Here is a 21,972-nt window from a genome sequence, read left to right on the forward strand (position 1 = left end):
ATGTGTATGGCAAAGTGCATGATATTCATCGGTTTCTCTCCATTCCAGGTTGCTCTTATATACCAATTCTAATCTTTTATTTTGTTTTTGTCATTCTTTTGCAGTGACAATTATGCACGCGTGCGAGCTGTGGTGATGACACGGGATGACTCAAGTGGCGGGTGGTTGCCGCTTGCGGGAGGGGGACTCAGCTGTGTCACCGTGTACAAAACTTCCCATCCTGAAGATAACAGTAGTGCAGACTTTCTTGTCCATGGAGAAAGACTCCGAGATAAAACGGTGAGACTGAAAGTGCAAGGTGCCACATGCTGTGACACTTCTGCTCTTCCTAATAACATCCTTTTATACTTGCCACTAATACTACTTGCATTGCAGCATCTTTGTTCCTTTAGAAATGCTTCACCTTTTGCAATACCTTTTTCTAGTGTTAAAGGTATACTCCAGTGGACAACTTTATGAGCTGGTGCCAGAAAGTTAAACAGATTTGTAAATTACTTCTATTAAAAAATCTTAATCCTTCCAGTACTTATTAGCTGCTGAATACTACAGAGGAAATTCTTTTCTTTTTGGAACACAGAGCGCTCTGCTGAATCACGAGCACAGTGCTCTCTGCTGACATCTCTGTCCATTTTAGGAACTGTCCAGAGTAGGAGAAAATCCCCATAGCAAACATATGCTGCTCTGGACAGTTCCGAAAATGGACAGAGATGTCAGCAGAGAGCACTGTCTTCCAAAAAAAAAAAGAATTTCCTCTGTAGTATTCAACAGCTAATAAGTACTGGAAGGATTAAGATTTTTTTAATAGAAGTAGTTTAACTTACTGGCACCAGTTGATTAAAAAAAAAAAAAAGTTTGCCACTGGGGTACCCCTTTTAAAAGTGGCTTTAACCCCTTAAGGACCACGGATGTATGCGTACGTCCTAGCTCCCTGGTACTTAAGGACCAAGGACGTACGGGTACGTCCGTGGGAATTTTGGTCCCTGCCGTGCGCAGGGTGGGCACCGGACCGGGGTGACTGCTGATATCTATCAGCAGGCACCCCGTGCAAATGCCCAGGGGGGTCCTGAGGCTCCCTCCATGTCAGCGATCACCGGCGATTCCGGGTCAAACGGGACTCCGGTGAACCGGAAAATAAGGGGGATCGGGGTTGTCCAAGACACCCATGATCCCCCTGAAGGGTTAAGATTGAGGTGGCAGGGGTGCCACCCTTCATATCCCTGCTATTGGTCGATCAGAAGCGATCGACCAATAGCAGATCGGGGGGGTGGGGGGTGGATGGGGGGTTAACGTTCGGTTCCCCCGTTCTGCCCACCTACAGTAGGCTGGGCAGAACTGGGAACTGACGGTGACCGGTGCCGAAGGTCCATTTACCCATCCACGTCAACAGCGGGCGACGATCGGCGGCAGCAGAGGACTGCGATGCGGCTCCTGAAATCCTCCGGTGAGTTGCCCAGCAAGATCTGAAGGCTACAGTCTGAGACCACTATACAGGAGTCTCTAAACTGTGGCCCTATAGATCTTGCAAAACTACAACTCCTAGCATGCCCACACAGCAGTTTGCTGTCTGGGCATGCTTTTATTTGTAGTTTTGCAACATCTGGAGGGCCACAGTTTGGAGATCACTGTGCAGTGGTCTCTAAACTGTAGCCCTCCAGATGTTGCAAAACTGCAAATCCCAGTATGCCCAAACAGCAGTCTCGGCATGCTCGGAGTTGTAGTTGCGTACCTCCAGCTGTTGCATAACTACATCTCCCAACATGCCCTTCGGTGATCAGAACATCCTGGGAGTTGTAGTTTTGTAACAGCTGGAGGAACACTGGTTGGAAAATACTGACTTAGGTAACAGAACCTAACTGAAGGTTTCCCAACCAGTGTGCCTCCAGTTGTTTCAAAACTACTCTCAGCATGCACTGTCTGTCAGTACATGCAGGGAGTTGTAGTTTTGAAACAGCTGGAGGTTATCCCCCGTGTGAATGTAGAGGGTACAGCGAGATTCCTGCTTCAAGTTGGAGCTGCGGCAAATTTATCGCCGCAGCGCAAACTCCTAACAGGAAACTCACCGTAAACCCGCCAGTTCAAAAGTACCCTAAAAACACTACACTACCCTACCACATAATAAAGGGTAAAACACTACATATACACCCCTTACATTGTCCCCCCCACAATAAAAATGAAAAACTTATCGCACGGCAGTGTTTCCAAAACGGAGCCTCCAGCTGTTGCAAAACAACAACTCCCAGCATTTCCGGACAGCCGCTGACTGTCCAGGCATGCTGGGAGTTTAGCAACAGCTGAAGGCATCCTGTTAGGGGTATTCTATGCCAGTGATTCCCAATGTCCACCCCTATGCAATCCCTAATTTAGTCCTCAAATGCGCATGGCGCTCTCTCACTTAGGAGCCCTGTCGTATTTCAAGGAAACAGTTTAGGGCCACATATGGGGTATTTCCGTACTCGGGAGAAATTGCATTTCAAATTTTGAGGAGCTTTTTCTCCTTTTACCCCTTATGAAAAGGAAAAGTTGGGGGCTACACCAGCCGGTTAGTGTAAAAAAAAAAAATTAAATCTTTACACTAACATGCTGGTGTTGTGGTAAAAGGAAAAACGACCCCCAAAATTTGTAATGCAATTTCTCCTGAGTACGGAAATACCCCATATGTGGATGTAAAATGCTCTGTGGATGCACAACAAGGCTCAGGAGTGAGCGCGCACTATGTACATTTGAGGCCTGAATTTGTGATTTGCACAGGGGTGGCTGATTTTACAGCGGTTCTGACATAAACGCAAAAAAATAAATACCCACATGTGACCGCATTTAGGAAACTACACCCCTCACGGAATGTAGCGAGGGGTATAGTGAGCCTTAACATCCCACAGGTGTTTAAAGAATTTTCATTAAAATTGGATACGAAAATGAAGAAAAATGTTTTCACTAAAATGCTGGTGTTACCCTAAATGTTTCATTTTCTCAAGGAAAAATAGGAAAAAGCCCCCCAAAATTTGTAACCCCATTTCTTCTGAGTAAGAACACACCCAATTTGTGGATGTAAAGTGCTCTGCGGGGGAACTACAATGCTCAGAAGAGAAGGAGCACCATTGGGCTTTTGGAGAGAAAATTTGTCTGGAATGGAAGGCCACGTGTGTTTACAAAGCCCCCATAGTGCCAGAACAATGGACCCCCCCCCACATGTGACCCCCTTTTGGAAACTACGCCCCTCATGTAAATATTTTTCATTTGCACATCCGACTTTAACGAAAAGTCGTCAAACACCTGTGAGGTGTTAAGACTCACCGGACCCCTTGTTACGTGCCTTGAGGGGTGTAGTCTCCAAAATGGTATGCCATGTGGGGGGGTTTCTGCTGTTCTGGGACCATAGAGGCTTCCTAAATGTGACATGCCCCCCAAAAACCATTTCAGCAAAATTCACTCTCCAAAATCCCATTGTTGCTCCTTCCCCTGTGAGCCCTCTAGTGCGCCCGCCGAACACTTGACATACACATATGAGGTATTTCCTTACTCGAGAGAAATTGGGTTACAAATTTTGGGGGGGCTTTTTCTCCTATTACCCCTAAAATTCAAAAACTGGGTCTACAAGAACATGCGAGTGTAAAAAATGAAGATTTTGAATTTTCTCCTTCACTTTGCTGCTATTCCTGTGAAACACCTAAAGGGTTAACACACTTACTGAATGTCACTGAATACTTTGAGGGGTGCAATTTTTATAATGGGGTCATTTGTGGGGAAATTCTAATATGAAGGCCCTTCAAATCCACTTCAAACTGCACTGGTCCCTGAAAAATTCTGATTTTGAAAATGTTGTGAAATATTGGAAAATTGCTGCTGAAATTTGAAGCCCTCTGATGTCTTCCAAAAGTAAAAACATGTCAACTTTATGATGCAAACATAAAGAAGATAAATTGTATATGTGAATCAATATATAATTTATTTGGAATATTCATTTTCCTTACATGCAGAGGGCTTCAAAGTTCGAAAAATGCTAAATTTTCAGTTTTTTCATCACATTTTTGAATTTTTCACCAAGAAATGATGCAAGTATCGACAAATATTTACCACTAACATAAAGTAGAATATGTCACGAAAAAAACTATCTCGGAATCAGAATGAAAAGTAAAAGCATCCCAGAGTTATTAATGCTTAAAGTGACAGTGGCCAGATGTGCAAAAAACGCTCTGGTCCTACAGTGAAAATTGGCTTTCGCCTTAAGGGGTTAAGGAGCTGATCATTGATATTATGTCATTTGATTCACTACTTTTAGCATTTTCATTATATTTACATATAATGAATCTGGTTGACTTCTAGACATCTCTACAGACAACAGACTTAAATTTATGCCTGTAGTCTTTCTTTGGCCTGCAGTGAACAGGCTATACATGCGGAGGGGTCTCCTGGGCAAACAATTGTAAACAGAATTTTTCTACAGCACAGTTTAATAAAGGGGATGTCCAGGGTGATCGCCAGTCTTGTCCTTGAATTGTGCCTGGTATTTAATATCCGTACCATTCATTTCTGTGAAGATGAGTAGCAATGTCAATCCCAGACAACCCCGTTAACGTGGGGATGCCCCAGCTGATAATGCATTTTAAGGGGTTTCTGAGACTTGCTGATTGATTGGCCTACCTCTGTGCCACATTGTATAGTGGTGGTTCAGTTTTGCTACTGTTGAAGTAAATCTGGGCTGCAGGCTGCAGTTACCTGGCACCACCTCTATACCATAAACAGCACAAGGCTTCTGGCCCCATAACCCGCATAGTGTGGGGCGCCACATGGCTGATTGATGGGGAAGTGTGGAGTGGGGTGCCGGTCAGTGGTTGATGGCTTTCCTATGGACATGGCACCAATCAATAAGTCCTGGAAAACCCCTTTAAAGTAGACAGGGAATATGCTTTGTTGTGCCCTATAGATATAAAACATTGTGCTGCTAAAAGTTGAAAAGAGAGTATGTGTCCTGGTCCTTTGATGCTTCCCCGATTGTGTGGTGTAAACACTGCACTTTTCTGGCATCTAGAATAATATGTCGGCTAAGGCCTTGTGCACATAACTTGCCATCCAGTCTGCAGGTGTTGGATTAACAAAACGCTGCATGAATTATTTTTTTTAATCTGGTCAATCCATGCCAGATGGCAAATATGCAGGATGGTCCAAAGGTCTGGCGTTGTAGCCGATTTCAGCTTGTGGTGACATTTGTTGCTGGACAAACGTAAACTCTAAAGATTGTAGTTGAGGCTTTAGACTACCCAGTGCCGATTGTTGGGCGTTAACTAGGGATTGACCGATTATCGATATGGCCGATATTATTGGCCGATAATGACGATTTTGGTCATTATCGGTATCGGCAATTATCTTGCCGATAAGCCGTTAATGCCCCACACCGCACCGCACTGGGAAAGACCCACCCCCCGACCCGCGCACCGCGACCGCCCCCCGACCCACCGCACCACGTCGCACCCCCCACCGTAGTGCTGGGCGGTATACCTGTATGGATTTTGGAAGGTTGACAAACCTTTTGAATGTCATTTTGAATACTTTTGAGGGTTGCAGTTTTTATAATGGGGTAATTTGTGGGGTATTTCTAATAGTGCTGGGCGGTATACCGACATGAACCGGATACCATTTTTTTTTTCTCCCACGGTATGGATTTTTGTCCATACCGCTATACCGGTCGGGCCCCTCCCCCACCCTCCGAGTCAATAAAAAAAATTAATCTTACCCGTAATGGGGGTGGTCCGGGCCATCCATCCTTCCTTCCTCTAGTGTCCGGCGGCATTCCGGGTGGAGGGTGATCCGGTCCGGGCTGTCCTTCTCCGGGGGTCATCTTCTCCACTCCAGGCAGGCTCCGGCCTAGTACGCTGCATAGACGCCGCTACGCTGTGATGTCAGGTGCGTCGCTGCGCATCTATGCAGCGTACTAGGCCGGAGCCTGCCCGAAGTGGAGATGATGACCCCCGGAGAAGGACAGCCCGGACCGGTTCACCCTCCACCCGGAATGCCGCCGGACACTACAGGAAGGAAGGATGGCATGACCACCCTGACAGGTAGGGGGAGAGGAGCGGGTGGTGCGGCGGCGACCTATGGCACCGCAAAAGCCATTGCAGTGCATTGATTTAAAGCGCCCGCTTTAAATCATTGATCTGCAGCGGTGTCGAGGGGGGATAAATAGCCGATAACTTATACCGGAATATGGGTATAAGTTATCGGCTATCGGCCCTAACCTCCACCGATTATCGGTATCGGTCCTAAAAAACGATATCAGTCGATCCCTAGCGTTAACAGCCTTCATCACCAGGACCCCACACTATTGAGGTTACTAAGCAAGAAGGTTTCAGTGCTGATTTGAACTTAAGACTAATAGTGGAGCCCATCCAGGGAAGCTGGTCGGAGATTGCTGTAAGCCATGGGGTGCTAAAGTGCACTTCTTCCACTTGTTCTACTGATCGTGGAAGTCTAAGCATTGAGTGCTAAGACTGCGACCGGTCAAAACTTCTGAAATGTGTCTGTGTCAAAAGCTATATAAAATATGACAGGGAAACTTCAAGGCATATAGATGTCATAGAAGGTGGGGCTCTAGCAGACTTGGCTGCCCATGTTTTACCATTATTATCCATGAGTTTCATTTGTTCTGCAGCGACTTCTGTAGGTGAAGTCATGAGCCAATGCAACTTTTTTTTTTTGCAAATTCACTGTTTGCCAGATGATTCTGGAGTGAAGTATCTGCAGCAGCTTATATTAAAGAGGTTTTCCAACTTATTAAAACAATTGCCGACTTCATGGTATTGTATTAAAATAAGAGCATTACTCACCAGATTATTCTTCATCCTGTCCAGTGCCACCATTCACCATTTGGCTAGGTTTTCACACAGGTTTTTTCTGGTGTTTTCTGGTAAACTGCCACTGCAGTTTTTGAGCCAAAGTCAGAAGTAGATCCAGCATGAAGCATAAGTAGAACAGTGGCAGCCCCCCCCCCCCCCCCAAAAAAAAAAGGGTGGAAACCTTGCCTTCTGGTCTTTCCCACCAGCTTTTACAATACTGCAGTGATGACATGGGCAGCCAACTAAGCAGAGTCAATGAACAGTACCAAAATGGTTCCACAGCAGGCGGCAGGAGATTAAACTGTTCAGTATACCTTTTTTTTTAATTTTTTTTAACTGATTGATACGATTTATTCATTTTGTAAATAGTTTTTAATAAACACATTTTTTTTCATTTATCCCTTTGAAGTTTTTGTATGTACATTAGGGCTGCACGATATGGGTAAAATGTGCGATTGCGATTATGGACCTAAATATTGATTTCGATATTCAATGTGATATAATAAATAAATGATGAAATGCCGCCATTTCATGTCCAATCTCCTCCCTTTTACAGCTATCCACACATTCTATGCACACTGCCCATTTCACATCTCCTCCATTTAATTTCTATCTCCCGCCTGTCACATTCTTCCCTCATGGTCACATATTCTCCCATCACATCCTCCCCCTGTCACACTCCTCCCCCCTGTCACACTCCTCCCCCTGTCACAATCTTCCCCCCCCCTGTCACATTTTGTACTGCAGCAATACACTAGGTTTCCTGGGCACTTTTCAAATCACCAAGCTAGTGTGTTTGCTGCTGAAAAAGACCTTTCCCCATCAGCCAATCACTGGCTTGACACATGACACCGCTGCTGCCAGTGATTGGCTGAAAAGGGAAAGGTCCTACTGCTTGTATGGAGAAGACATAAGACAACGGACCGTACAGAGGGAAACTGCATCTGCAGGGACCAGGAGTAGGTGAACGGACGTTTTTTTTTTTTTTTCCTCCCTGTGCCCTTTTACTTAGCTCAGTGTTTTTTCTACCAGGGTGTCTCCAGCTGTTGTGAAACTACTACTCCTAGCATGCCCAGACAGCCTTTTCCGGTTCGGGCATGCTGGGAGTTTTAGTTTTATCAACAACTGGGGGCACCCTGGTTGGGAAATACTGAATTTTAGTATTTTAAATTAGTTTTTACCTGCTCTAGCCGGCCCCCGCCTGCAGCAGCACATGGGTGCCGGCCCGAGCAGATAATCACAAGTTTTCCCGGGGGCCGTGTCGCTATATCGCAAAAAGCAAAAATTGTGATTCGATTGCTTTTGCGATATATCGAGCAGCCCTAATGTACATATTTGGCATATTGGTGTATGCAGTAATAATTCTGTTGAATTACGTACAGCGCATGGCTTCTGCTGTCATGCAGCTCCAAGAAAACATGTGCTTGTGGTCCTTGGTCACCATGCCCGTTGCTGAGTGCTTGTCTCCATGACAACGGTGCAATGTCTCCGACGGAGGATAATGAGTCTGTAGGAGTCAGACTGGTAGTACATGAAAGCTACAAGATCCTGCATGAATCGGCTCATTCCAGGCATGTTTGATACAGTGCGCTGTAACATCTAGGCACACAGCCAAAGGGCTTTGTTGGTCATGTTTAGGATATGTGACTAGGTTTTGCAGGGATGAAAATCCTTGAATGTGAACAGCAGGGGTCCAAGACAATGCCTTCACCTGCTAATAGTATTAGTCATCTTGCACATAGAATGATCACAGGAAAATTTAGCATAGAAATGATCCACATGTTAGGGTGCCTAATGTACTCTGGAAGCAGCCAACACCTAGCTGTGCTTAAAGTAGAAATTCTGATATGTTATTGACACACATGAGAAGATAAGTTGTGAAGTCTGTGATCTAGAACTATCATTGGTTTCCAGAATTAAATTTACAAGGCACCTCAACCCCTTTGGCACTGGCACTACTGTGTAGAATGATGTATCCGAGTACTGCAGGGTATACGGCAGCAAATTGTCAAGATGGGATGCCAATGTATTCATACAGCCCTGTTGACTTCAGTGGCCCAAACATACTAATCCACTGACTACATTCTGGGCATTTCCTTTAAGTATATGTGCATTAACTCACACTCAATAGTGCAGCACATTATGCTTTTGAATCTGAGTAAAAACACCTAGAGGGGTGGGAAATTACCCTAACTTAGTCACTAAGTAAATACGTTTGGGCCAGTCATGTCTGTGGGGCCAATGCCTGTCCATGCACTTATACAGACGTGGGCAAAATTGTTGGTACCTTTTCAATTGAAGACAGAAAACCCACAATTCAGTCTGACAAAAGTAATAATGAATACAAATTTACTGAAAGGTAATTGCTTTTGAAATGTCATTCTGTAGAATCATTTTGAAAAATATATTGTAAATGGCCCTGACAAAAATGTTGGTCCCCTGAACTTAATATTTTTTTGCACAACCTTTTGAGGCAGTCACTGCAATTCAGGGATTTCTGTAACTCTCGATGAGACTTTTGCACTTGTCTCCAGGTATCCTGGCCCATTAGTAACAGGCAAACTGCTCCAAATGTCTCAGGTTTTGAGGGTAGAAATTGTAGAATAAAGACTGTACAGTGGAGGCGCTGCTCAAGTGGTGAAATTACAGGAAAACTCAGGCGGTGCAGGATAATGATTTTTATTGAAAGTATTGGGACAACGCGTTTCGGCATCTGCTGATGCCTTCCTCAGGTCCACTTAACAATTCCCAAACTCCATTGGTGTCCAATGTGAGAGAGCTGAAAGATGATCCTGTATACCAGCAGCGGTGCAGATGCCGGACAGGATCATCTTTCAGCTCTCTCACATTGGACAACAATGGAGTTTGGAAATTGTTAAGTGGACCTGAGGAAGGCATCAGTAGATGCCAAAACGTGTTGTCCCAATACTTTCAATAAAAATCGTTATCCTGCACCGCCTGAGTTTTCCTGTAATTTCACCACTTGAGCAGCGCCTCCACTGTACCGTCTTTTTTCTACAATTTCTCCCCACATTGCATATCGGCTTCTTACTTAGGAGTCCGATGCCGGTGGGAGAGCTGCAGCTCATCTAACATTAGGGCTGCACAGGTCCCAGTGCGTCTCTTCCAAGGTCGGTATATCACTGTTGATGTGGTGGAGGGTGCACATCAGTGAATACACTTTCTCAGGGAGCGCCCCCTGCACCTTTTTCTCTCCCCTCGTCTCCTAGGTTTTGAGGGTGCCATCTCCAGACTGTATGTTTCAGTTTCCTGACACTGGGCAGCACATTTTTCTCTAGTACACCTTCATGGTCTTTAAAGGGGTACTCCCGTGGAAAACTTTTTTTTTTTATCAACTGGTGCCAGAAAGTTAAACAGATTTGTAAATCACTTCTATTAAAAAAAAAATCTTTATCCTTCCAGTACTTTTTAGGGGCTGTATACTAAAGAGAAATCCAAAAAAAAAGAAATGCATTTCCTCTGATGTCATGACCACAGTGCTCTCTGCTGACCTCTGCTGTCCATTTTAGGAACTGTCCAGAGCAGGAGAAAATCCCCATAGCAAACATATGCTGCTCTGGACAGTTCCTAAAATGGACAGTAGAGGTCAGCAGAGAGCACTGTAGTCATGACATCAGAGGAAATGCATTTCTTTTTTTGGATTTCTCTTTAGTATACAGCCCCTAAAAAGTACTGGAAGGATTAAGATTTTTTTAATAGAAGTGATTTACAAATCTGTTTAACTTTCTGGCACTAGTTGATTAAAAAAAAAAGTTTTGCACGGGAGTACCCCTTTAAGATTTCATTATACCCTCTTCAGATCCCAAAACGTAACCAATCATTTCCAATTCTTCACAGTAGGTACAGTGTTCTTTTCTTTGTATGCATCATTTTTGCATACATAAACATAGAGCTGATGTGACTTCTCAAAAAGTTCCAGCTTTTTCTCATCTATCAAGGACATTCTCTCAGAACCTTTGTGCCTTGTCCTTTGGACAGGTGAAACAAAACTGGAGCTTTTTGGTAATTCTCACACCAGCTCTATGTTCACAGATGCAAAAATGAATCAAACAAATAAATGAATACTGTACCTACTGTAAAGCATGGAAGAGGCTCGATTTTGTTTTTGGGTCGCTTTGCTGCATCTTGCCCAGGGTGTCTTGAATCTGTACAGGCTACAATGAAATTGCAAGATAATCAAGTAGCTATCAAGAGCAAAACATTGGACTATTCTAAAGTGACCATTTATAAGCCTTGACTTAAATACAATTTAACATATGTGGAAGGAGCTGAAACATGCATTTTGGAAAAGGCGCCTCTCAAACCTTAAAGGGGTTCTCCACTGCCCTGCCTTCCGGAGCTCTGCTCGCAGCGTCCGGAAGTTTATTCCCACGAACGCTGTGTGCAGGCTTCCGTGTACGAGGCCGCCCCCTTGTGACGACAGCAGTTGCGCCCCCTTCCCATAGACTTTTGTTGAGGAGGCGGACGTGATGTCACAAGGGGGCGGGCGTGACATCACGAGGGGGCGGCCTCAAACACGGAAGCCCACACAGGGCAGAGCTCCGGAAGGCAGGGCAGTGGAGAACCCCTTTAAGCAGTTTGCCTATGAGGAGTGGGCCAAGATACCTGGAGACAAGTGTAGATATCTCATTGAGAGTTACAGAAATCGCTTAAAGTGACTGCCTCAAAAGGTTGTGCAACAAAATTCAGTTGTTCAGGGGACAATCATTTTGTCCAGACCAGTTTCATAATTTTTAATGTACTGATTTTTTTTTTTTTGTAATGTCTCATTTTTATCAGTTCCTTTAGTAAATTTAACAAATAGGTACCCACAGTTTGGTCTCCGTCTGTATGTTAGCACCTGGCTTTGAGTGTCTACAGATGTATACATACCATGGATGGCTTAATTGTAATGCGAACTTAGCCTAAGGCGCATATGACACAGCTCAGTAATTGTTTGGCCCTTTGCTGCAGTCAGTCATCCCTATTACATGAGATCTTTGGCCGACAAACTAGCAATTTGCAGCTTTTACTTTGTGCATCTGTTTTCTACATATTACATGGGTGGCCATTTAGTTGAATGGCTATTCCTTGCTTATAGTGACAAGCAAATGCCATCACTTGATCGGTGAGGGCATTACATATTTCTTTTTTATGGCTAGGGTTGTTGTAGCAGTCTAATGTCATCTGTTCCCCACTCACCACTGCTACTTCCTGCAGCTGAGATGAGTTGTCTCTGGTAGAACTGCCTACACGGCCAATCACTGACTGAGGGGGGGCACTGCAGCAGCCAGAGATTGGCAGAGCGGGCAGTTGCTGCTGAGACAACCTATCTTGGAAGCAGGAAGTAGTAGGGACCGAATGACATCATATCAGGAGCTGCAGGGATCAGGGTATGGGGTTATGACTTTAAAATAGCTATGTATAAAAATATCGAAATTACATAATGTAGAAGCATCAGCTTAGTTTCAGTACTGTGACAGTGCTGAGGTGTCTACATTTGTGCTGCTTTCAAGGAACAACTAAATGAATTCAAGTAAGAGAAAGGGACACCCAACCGATCCAGTGGTGTATCCTCTTTATTTTCAGTATCAATGGGGGTCCCAGAAATCAATAGATCCCTCTAAATTGTCTGACCCTGCTGGCAACTACCGTATTTTTCGCCCTATAGGACGCACCGGCATATAAGACGCACCCAATTTTAAAGGTGCAAAATCTAGAAAATAAAGATTCTGCACCCAACAGTGATCTTCAACCTGCGGACCTCCAGATGTTGCAAAACTACAACTCCCAGCATGCCCGGACAGCCATTGGCTGTCCGGGCATGCTGGGAGTTGTAGTTTTGCAACATCTGGAGGTCCGCAGGTTGAAGACCACTGGATAGGAGGTAATACTCGCGTGTCCCCACCGCGCAGGACCCGTCACCGCTGCCCTGGATGTTGCTCCATCGCTGTCGCCGCGTCCCCATGTCCCCCGACGCTCCGGACGTCTTCTTCCATGGGATCCATGCTCTCCGTCGCCGTCATCACGTCGCTACGCACGCCGCTCCTATTGGATGACGGGACGGCGTGCGCGATGATGTCGAAGGAGAGCGCCGCCATGCAGGGGATCCCGACACAGAGCAGACACCGAGGAGGCAGGTAAGGTCCCTCCCGGTGTCCTGTAAGCTGTTCGGGACGCCGCGATTTCACCGCAGCGGTTCCGAACAGCCCGACTGAGCAGCCGGTTTAGTGTCGCTTTCCCTTCAGATGCGGCGGTCAGCTTTGATCGCCGCTTCTGAAGGGTCAATACAGGGCATCACCGCGATCGGTGATGTCCTGTATTAGCCGTGGGTCCTGGCCGTTGATGGCCGCAGGGACCGCCGCGATAGGTGAGTATTCGCCATATAAGACGCACCAACTTTTCCCCCCAGTTTTGGGGTAGAAAAAGTGGGTCTTATACGGCAAAAAATACGGTATGTCTTGTCCATTCTACCAGCTTTACTTGAAAATTTCAAAATTTTTAGTCTTAGATAAGTTTTCAGCTCATTTCCCAGTAAAGTCTGCACCATTTCTACTGCACTCTGTTAGGCTTTTGGCTTTATCATACACTTTCAGTACACAGAGATCAGGAGCAGATTGGCCATTTTATTGTAGGTTACAGGAATACCAAGAGATGTCTGCCCTGTTCAGTACAGTTATGTCCTTAGCAGATTTACAGTGGACATATTGATTATCCACTCAGTCTGTGGGAAAGCAGGATTTTATGAGCCTGGCTGGAGAGGTGCCTTTTACCAGCTGGGTCCCGCTGTGGATCTCCCATCAGTGAATGCACTAATCTGGTTAATTTAAGAAGCAGGTTTCACTTACTTTGGCCTCTTCTAAAAGTCTCTCCCCCCAACCCCCACACTCCCCAGACACCTCTCAGAGTCCATGTGGGTTGAATAAATCCCTCAAATTTGCAGCCCTCTTCCTGTCTTCCATCCCATCAGATGAAGTAATGCTGTAATACTTTTGTAGGAATTATTGATTGCGGCACTTGTAAAGCAGAAACTTAAAATTACCTTTTTTTGTAAATTCCATCTACAAAGAACATTTAGAATGTAACAGTAAGAAAAAGACATAATCATAATAAGATTCCTGTTTATATATAGTACTAACCTATTACTCAATGTTTGTACAGCGATTGTCCTAGCTCCTCATTGGGGCTCACTATTGTAGCTTAATTATATTTTTCTGGACTTGTGACAACCAAGGTGGTGCCTAATGTCACTGATTGTAGGAAAATCTGATTATTCATGAGTCCGGCCTTTAAAGAGTGTTTTTTTTTTTCTTACTACCGTAATTAAAACCAGATACTTATTCATGTTTATTTTTGAATGTCTGTGTTTATTCTCTGATTATAGATAATGTGTGGGGTTGCGTTTCATCCAATGCAGTGGGTTCATTCACAATTTTGACTAAGAACACTGCCATGAATAAAGAATAATGTCTAAACATACTCCAAAAGCAACTTCTCAAAACTATCTAGGAGCAATTTGGTGAACAATGCTTTTTCCAGCATGATGGACCATCCTATCACAAGACAAAAGTGATAATTACTAAGTGACTTGGTGAACATTGACAATTGGGTTCATGGCCAGGAAACACCCCAGATCTCAATCCCATTAAGAACTTGTGCTTAGTCCTCAAAAAGCAGGTGAACAAACAAACGCAAATTGTGAAAAACTCCAAGCACATTTTAGGAAAAAATGGGATGGCAGAAGTCAGGATTTGGTCCAGAAGCTGATGTTCAGTATGCTGGGGCGATTTGCAAAAAGCCTTTAAAAGGGTCATTACTGTAAATATTGATTATTTGCGTAAACTTGATGTATATGTCAGTAAAAGTTTAAAAACGAAATTACTTATTGTACTTTGGTAAACCACAGAAACATCTGACTACTAGGTTTAAATGGGCACTGTCACCATTTTTTTTTTTTTTTTTTTTGATATGTTGTAGTACTTATGTACTACAACATATTTCTAATATAGTTTCCTTTTTTTTTTTATTTATTTATTTTTTTTTTTAAATGGTTTATTTTACATTTGAAAACCGGCCACTAGGGGGTCTCCCCCCCTAGTGGCAGGCTGCAGACTGGCGTGACGTCATGCTTGAATTCGGTCCTAATTCATTCAGCCTGCGCTTGCACCCTGCCTATCAATCAGACAGGCAGGAGCGAGCGCAGTGAACGCCGGGGCCACACGCATTGGCTGCCTAGATTCGCACGCAGCCCGTCCCCGCCCCCAGCATGTAATCATCAGGGTGCCTCCAGCTGCTGTACGGGCATGCTTGGAGTTGTAGTTTAGCAACAGTTTTTTTATGAAGTCCATTATATGCAAAATCTCGGTCTCGGCAGGTGTATATTGCAAGGCAGGCTACTCCTATACTCCTCCTCCCTGGGTAGCACATGTACTGCTAAACAGGGAGGAGGAGACCCCGAAGCAGCCTGCCGTGCGATTTGCTGATCATCTATGCGCGCTCCCGACAGGAGCGCAGCATAGATTGGAGCGCAGCATAGATGAAGTGAGGGCGAAAGTCGGCGCCCAGCAGGCGTCAGTGATGTCACGCCTGCTGGGGAAGTCTGCTTCCGGGAGAGGACAACACAGCAACACAAGAAAAGCTGAAGATGACGACTTGGTAAGTTATAAAAAAAATAGGGATAGATTACCAATAGGTAGGGACAGAAGAAAAAAAAAAAAGATGGTGGGAGCTACTCTTTAAAAACACTAAGGCAGCCACCTTTGTGAAAACCAAAATTGTTAAAACTTTTGCCCATGACTGTATATAGGAGTAATGATAAAGAGAAGTATGCTGAGAAGTGATCTCAACAGAGCAGGAAGCATCAGATTATTATCAGGCTTCGTGACCAGACTGAAAACTGCAAGATTTCTGGATTATTATTTTTTTAATGAATAGTAACAAGGGAAATTAGAAATACCACCAAAAGCACTTAAAGGGGTATACCAGCTTTATACATCTTATCCCCTATCCACATGGGGAGAAATAATCCAGGCTGGGAGTATGTACTAAATGGAAAAACACTGGGGACAACTGACATGGAAAAGGACTTAGGAGTTTGTCGACAGTAAATTTAACTTTAACGACCAGCGTCAGACAGCTGCCGCCAAGGCAAACAAAATCATGGGGTGCATCAAAAGGGACACAACAAGGAAAGATTCTACCACTGTACAAACCACTAGTCAGACCACACATGGAATACTGTGTACAGTACTGAGCACCAGTGTACAAGAAAGATATAGTGGAGCTGGAGAGGGTTCAAAGACGGGCAACCAGAGTAATATGGGGAATGGGAGGACTACAGTACCCAGAAAGATTATCAGAATTAGACAAAAAAAAATTCTTCAGGGTCACCAAATAACTATGTATAAATATATCAGGGAGCCGTACATGATCTGTTTATACCCAGGACTGTATCTATAACAATGGGCCATCCTCTATGTCTATAGGAAAGAAAGTTAATACACAAGTACAAGACGGGAGCTTCTTTAATGTAAGAGCAGTGAGACTGTGGAGGAAGTAGTCATGGTAAACTCATTAAGAGAGTTCAAAAGGGTCCTGGATACATGTCCAGAGAGTAATAACATTACAGGTTATATATACCAGATTAATAGGGACAGAACGTTGATTCCGGGATTTATCCTGATTGCCAGATTTGGAGTCGGGAAGGAACTCTTCCCCCTGTTTATAGGGCAATTGGCATCAGCCTCAGAAGGTGTTCCCCCCCCCCCCCCTTTCTTTGGATCAACACAAAAGGGATATAGGCTGAACTTGATGGACTTTTGTCTTTTTTCAACCTTATGAACTCTTACTATTTTTTTTTTTCCCCTAAAGTTTGCCATAGGACATTACTATGCGATACACTGCTTTATGCTGAATATGAACAGTAGTTCAGTCGGAAGTCTTATGGGAAGTACATTGATAGATTATTTCAGAAGCTGTATGGGAGTGACAGACACTAATAAACATGTAATGCATTTATGGGATAAGGGACTGATAAACTAATGCAAGAGATGGGGATCTGAGAGGCAATTCTGAGGGACAGCGTCCTGAATGTATTCTGTTCTCCAACAATACGGAAGCATTATGAAGAGGAATGTGACCTCCAGAGGCAGAGGGGGTATCGATTTTTTTTTTTTTTTTTTTGAGAGCAGCAAGGAGGTCTCCTCCTGGGACCATCTGCAGCCTCATGTATGCAGGAGGCCAGCGAGAGTCAGGTCAGGCCTCATGTTGCTTCCACACATCCTGCATTATTACGGTCACCTTCCTGCTCTGGGCTCCAGCCAGTCTACAGGAAGCTATAGCAATGCTTCCATCTGATCTCTGTATCACCCAGGAATAAATCACATGGCATCCTGCTGATGCACCTCCAAGCTTACACACATACACGGACTACCTATTAGTGTGAGTTATATGTCTGTCTGGTGGAATCATTTTGTTTCTGTTTCTTACTGTCTGATTCTGTATTTAGATCAGTCTTTTCCCATACATCCTGCAGTTAATGACCCCTTCCCCCTTCTAGAAGTCTTTTTTTTTTTTTTTTTTTTCCAAACGTGGATAGTTATAGGAACAAAAGAAAAGGGAAGATATATGATGAAGACATTAGGATTACTGGCATCATAACTATTATGTCATGGTTTAAATATTTTCATGGCTATAAAACTATAATAAAACTATAGTGCTGTAGGCACCCTATAGGATTGTGAATGAAACCTTAGTTTCCCTACACATTAGGAAGTCTAACATATGGCCTGAGAACCTATTATAAATGCTATAGATGCGGAAGAGACTGTTCATAAGCAGCTAGAGTAGTATGTAATTCATAACGCTATCTGTACAGTAAAGCAGAAAGTATATAATCAACCCCTACCCAACCAGATTCCCTAGTTAAGCTCTGCAGGGAAAAACAAAAACTAATTTTAACACTGTGCAAATTTGGATATGTACTGCGTTATATGATCTTTATATATCTCAAGCTATAGCAGCCAGTCTCTTAAGAAAGCAAAGAATTGGCCAAAATATCCAACATGCCTGGGTAACTTCTCCTTGATAGTGGAGGTTGGAGAGGTTTTCTTAGCCCTTCTATACATTAGATCTTCTGCAAATCCCATTGTAGTACATAAGTCTGAATCGCACATTGAAAAGTACCTGTCACCAAATAAACTTTTCTAAACTAACTTAGGCTATGTTCCCCAACTACTCCTAACACCCCTCCAGCCCTTAAAACAAATGTCAGAGTGTTCTTCTTGCTCACATTGTGCAATTTCCCAGCAGGGGAAAGTGGGTGTTTCCCAGCAGGCATGACATCACTAAAGCCTGCTGGGGGACAACTTCCGCCCTCACATTGTTGCAGCATTGTGATGAATAGAAGACCTCAAGCGCTGTGCATGTTTCAGTCTGTGTTGCTATCAGTGAGGCTCTCCTTCAGCTGTCAGTATGTGTGGCTTTCTGTGAGCTTTCTGTGATCTGTAGAGCTTTCACTTTCTGTGCAGCTGTCAATCATCCTCAGTGCAGGGAAGCACTTCCTGAGTTTGGACTCCTGCCAGGCTGGGATGAGACCAAACTCACTGTTTTAATTGTTGCAGGGAACAGATCAGAGCCAACTAGTGGCCATTATTTATATTACATTTTAAACATATTTATGTTGATAATTTAAAAACAAGTGAATGGGAAAGAGCTAACTACACAAGGAACACTATATTAATTTGGTGACAGGTACTCTTTAACCACTTAAGGACCCAGGGCGTACCTGTACGCCCTGAGTCCACTCCCTTTCTATAACGCAGGGCCACGGCTTGGCCCCGCATAATAGCAGGTAGGGCCCAGCCTCTAACAGCCAGGACCCATGGCTAATAGCACGCGGCGCTGATCGCGGTCCCGCGAGCTATTAACCCTTTTGACACTGCGTTCAAACTGCTGCCGGTTAGCTCAGGGGGCTGTTCAGGATCGCCCCGGCGTCCTGAACAGCTGTAGGACATGAGTGTCCCCCTCTTGGTGTCCAATCACTGAATGACTGCTCAGTGGCTAAGATCCAGGCATGAGCAGTCAAGCAGAAGAATCATCGATCAATAAGTCCGATCAATACAAAAAAGGTACCGCTTAAAACTTCAGATCACAGCTCAAAAAAATTGCTCTCATACCGCCCCATACGCGGAAAAATAAAAAAGTTATAGGGGTCAGAACATGACAATTTTAAACGTATACATTTTCCTGCATGTAGTTATGACTTTTTCAGAAGTACGACAAAATCATACCTTCATAAGTAGGGTATCATTTTAATCGTATGGACCGACAGAATAAAGATAAGGTGTCATTTTTACCGAAAAATGCACTGCGTAGAAACGGTAACCCCCAAAATTACAAAATGGCGTTTTTTTCTTCAATTTTGTCATACAATGATTTTTTTTTTTCCTGTTTCACCGTAGATTTTTGGGTAAAATGACTGATGTCATAACAAAGTAGAATTGGTGGCGCAAAAAATAAGCCATCATATGAAATTTTAGGTGCAAAATTGAAAGAATTTTTTTTTAAAGGAGATATGCAGTGGTGAAAAATGTATCCCCCGCGATCTCCTGTATGGGGCCCCGACAGCCCGCAGGAAGGGGGCGAGTTGACCACCGCACGAAGTGGCGGCTGACACGCCCTCTCAATTCAACTCTATGGCAGAGTCGGAGCGCTGCCTTCGGCATTGAGGGGGACGTGTCGGCCGCGGCTTTGTGCAGATGTCAACACGCACCATCTGGCGAGTGAGTCGGACCCCCCCCCCCCCCCTCCCGATCTGAAACTTCCTTAGCATAGGGGATACGTTTTTCACCACTGGAAAAAAAGAGAGTGCAAAAATGGAAAAAAAAACATGTCCTTAAGGGGTTAATGGAAAACCACTGTAATCCTTTACACCGACATTTGCATAGAAATGTTGCATTAAAGTAATGTTCTTTTATAATGGGCTTTTATATTGTTATCATATTAGCATGGTTACCATAATTTACATGTACAGCATACTGAGTCCTCTGTTCCTCCTCCGAAGCATGATCATGGTGAAGAGGATACATATGTACCCATATGCAGCACAAACCTATTACTGCACATAAGGGTCTGATGTAAAGCTGCAATGGACAAACCAGGAATGTTAATGACAAGATCTCAAGTTCTTTGTCGCACCCCATCCACAGTTATGTACGTTTAAGCTGTTGCTATTTGGCAGAATACACCCATGAACAGTTAGGCTATGTTGTTAGGCTATGTTCACACAGCAGAAATTCTGCAGCAGCAGAATCCCATTGATTTAAATGGGATTTTGATCTACTGTGCAGGCAGCAGAACTTCTGTGCCAGGAAATCCTGATTCCGGTGTCTGCAAAAACAATGAACATGTTCAATGTTTTTGCTGATTCTGCAAGGAAATGCATTGCGGTTCTAGTGCCCAATGTGCGGAATGTCTAAACCTGTTTTTGGTGCAGACATTCCACACATTTCCACTACTGTATCTACTATTTATAGTCTATTAATGTCTTAAAGGATAGAGGTGGATAAAAACCGTTTACCTATTTATAAAATATGGCTGGACCATTGTATCAATATAGCACTTTATGCCATTTGTCTCATCCCCATTCCTAATAGTCTGTAAGCTCTTCCAAGCAGGACCCTCACTCCTTCTGTTTGAATATTTAGTGTGTAATATCGTATTGTGGAGACTCAAATAAATATATATAGAAAAAAAGAAACAAAAAAGAAGCGCACTAATGTGCCATGATTCTGTGGACTACACGTATAAAGGTGTGTAAAGAAGTTGTTGCGCTCACCTGAGCGTGTTGTGTCCCAGGCACAACACCGTTATCAGCTTAGAGTCCCAGATCTCTGGGGGACAAGTGGTCCAGAAAGGGCTGCTGGCACCTCACAGTCACGGGAACAAGTCCTGGATGTCTGGTCAGATCGAAGCAAGTGTGGGGATCAAAGATCCACGGAAAGCACAGTGCTCCAAAAGGATGATCCCTGTATATCCCTGCATGAATAAAGAATTTCTTATTTTACCGAATACCGGACCTACGGCTATTATTCTTCACCTTGAAAAGGAGCACTTTTGGAGCACCGTGCTTTCCGTGGATCATTGATCCCCACACTTGCTTCGTTCTAATATCGTATTGTGTGATACTTGTCTTTATTTGTACCCCAAAATTGTAAAGTACTGCGGAATCTGTTGGTGCTATATCAATAAAATTATTATGATTATTATAATGTTTGGTTTCAGTGTTAATTCGGAGTCATCAACTGCACGAATGTGCATTATTTCTAGTGCAGGCAGGCAATTTAGTAAAAAACTGTTTAATGGGTCATATTCCCTTAATCCTTTTTTGGAGTCTAAAGTTACTGATCTGCTTTTTCTAGGTGGTCCTGGAGTGTGTTCTGAAGAGGGAACTGGTCTATAATAAAGTCACCCCTACTTTCCACCACTGGAGAATTGGAGACAAGAAATTTGGCCTCACATTCCAGAGTCCAGCAGATGCTAGAGCTTTTGATAGAGGGATACGTCGTGCCATTGAAGACCTCACTCAAGGTATCCTCATGTTATTGACAATCGTATTGATTTTTTTTTTCTTGATAGATAGAGGATACATGCTTATCCTTAAAGAGTTAGTCTCCCTTTGTTCGGGCTGCAGGGTGCATTTAAACTTCCCGGGCAATCTCTTAGCCTGAAAATTACTCAGTGACTCATGTAATCAAATGGATTCCCAGAGGTCCCATAGACTTGCATTGAACCTCCTACTATTGTAGCTCTGGGAATCCATCTGACTGTGTTAGGCTCGGAGCAATATTCAGGCTATGAGATTGCCCAGGAAGTTTATATGTATCCTGCCACTCGAGTACATTTAGGTTAGCCCTTTGTTCCTGTAATGTACTTTAACATTTCATTAAGTGATGTCTATTACTCCTCTGTATATTCAGAGGGTGAAATAAGTATTGAACATGTCACAATTTTTCTCCCTATACTGTATATATTTCCAGAGGTGTGTGAGCTGGCAGTGGCTTACCCCTCTCTTTCTCCATTGACTTACTTACTTTATCCATTTAAAGGTAATCTGTCAGATGTAATTGCTATTAAGAGCTGCAGA

The 21,972-nt window shown here is 43.8% G+C and overlaps 1 protein-coding gene across 4 annotated transcripts in view; it reads left to right on the plus strand.

Annotated features, from left to right (window-relative positions):
• Window positions 1–21,972, plus strand: part of SPRED1 (sprouty related EVH1 domain containing 1) — a 90,440-nt gene that overhangs the window by 49,247 nt on the left and 19,221 nt on the right. For all 4 annotated transcript variants that reach the window (XM_056546167.1, XM_056546164.1, XM_056546166.1 and 1 more), the window contains exons 2-3: window positions 105–279; window positions 21,248–21,416. In XM_056546167.1, the coding sequence (XP_056402142.1) occupies window positions 105–279; window positions 21,248–21,416 (344 nt within the window). The remainder of the gene's footprint in view (window positions 1–104; window positions 280–21,247; window positions 21,417–21,972) is intronic.

Source organism: Hyla sarda, chromosome 11 (assembly GCF_029499605.1).
Source record: "Hyla sarda isolate aHylSar1 chromosome 11, aHylSar1.hap1, whole genome shotgun sequence".
Taxonomy (NCBI): Eukaryota; Metazoa; Chordata; class Amphibia; order Anura; family Hylidae; genus Hyla; species Hyla sarda.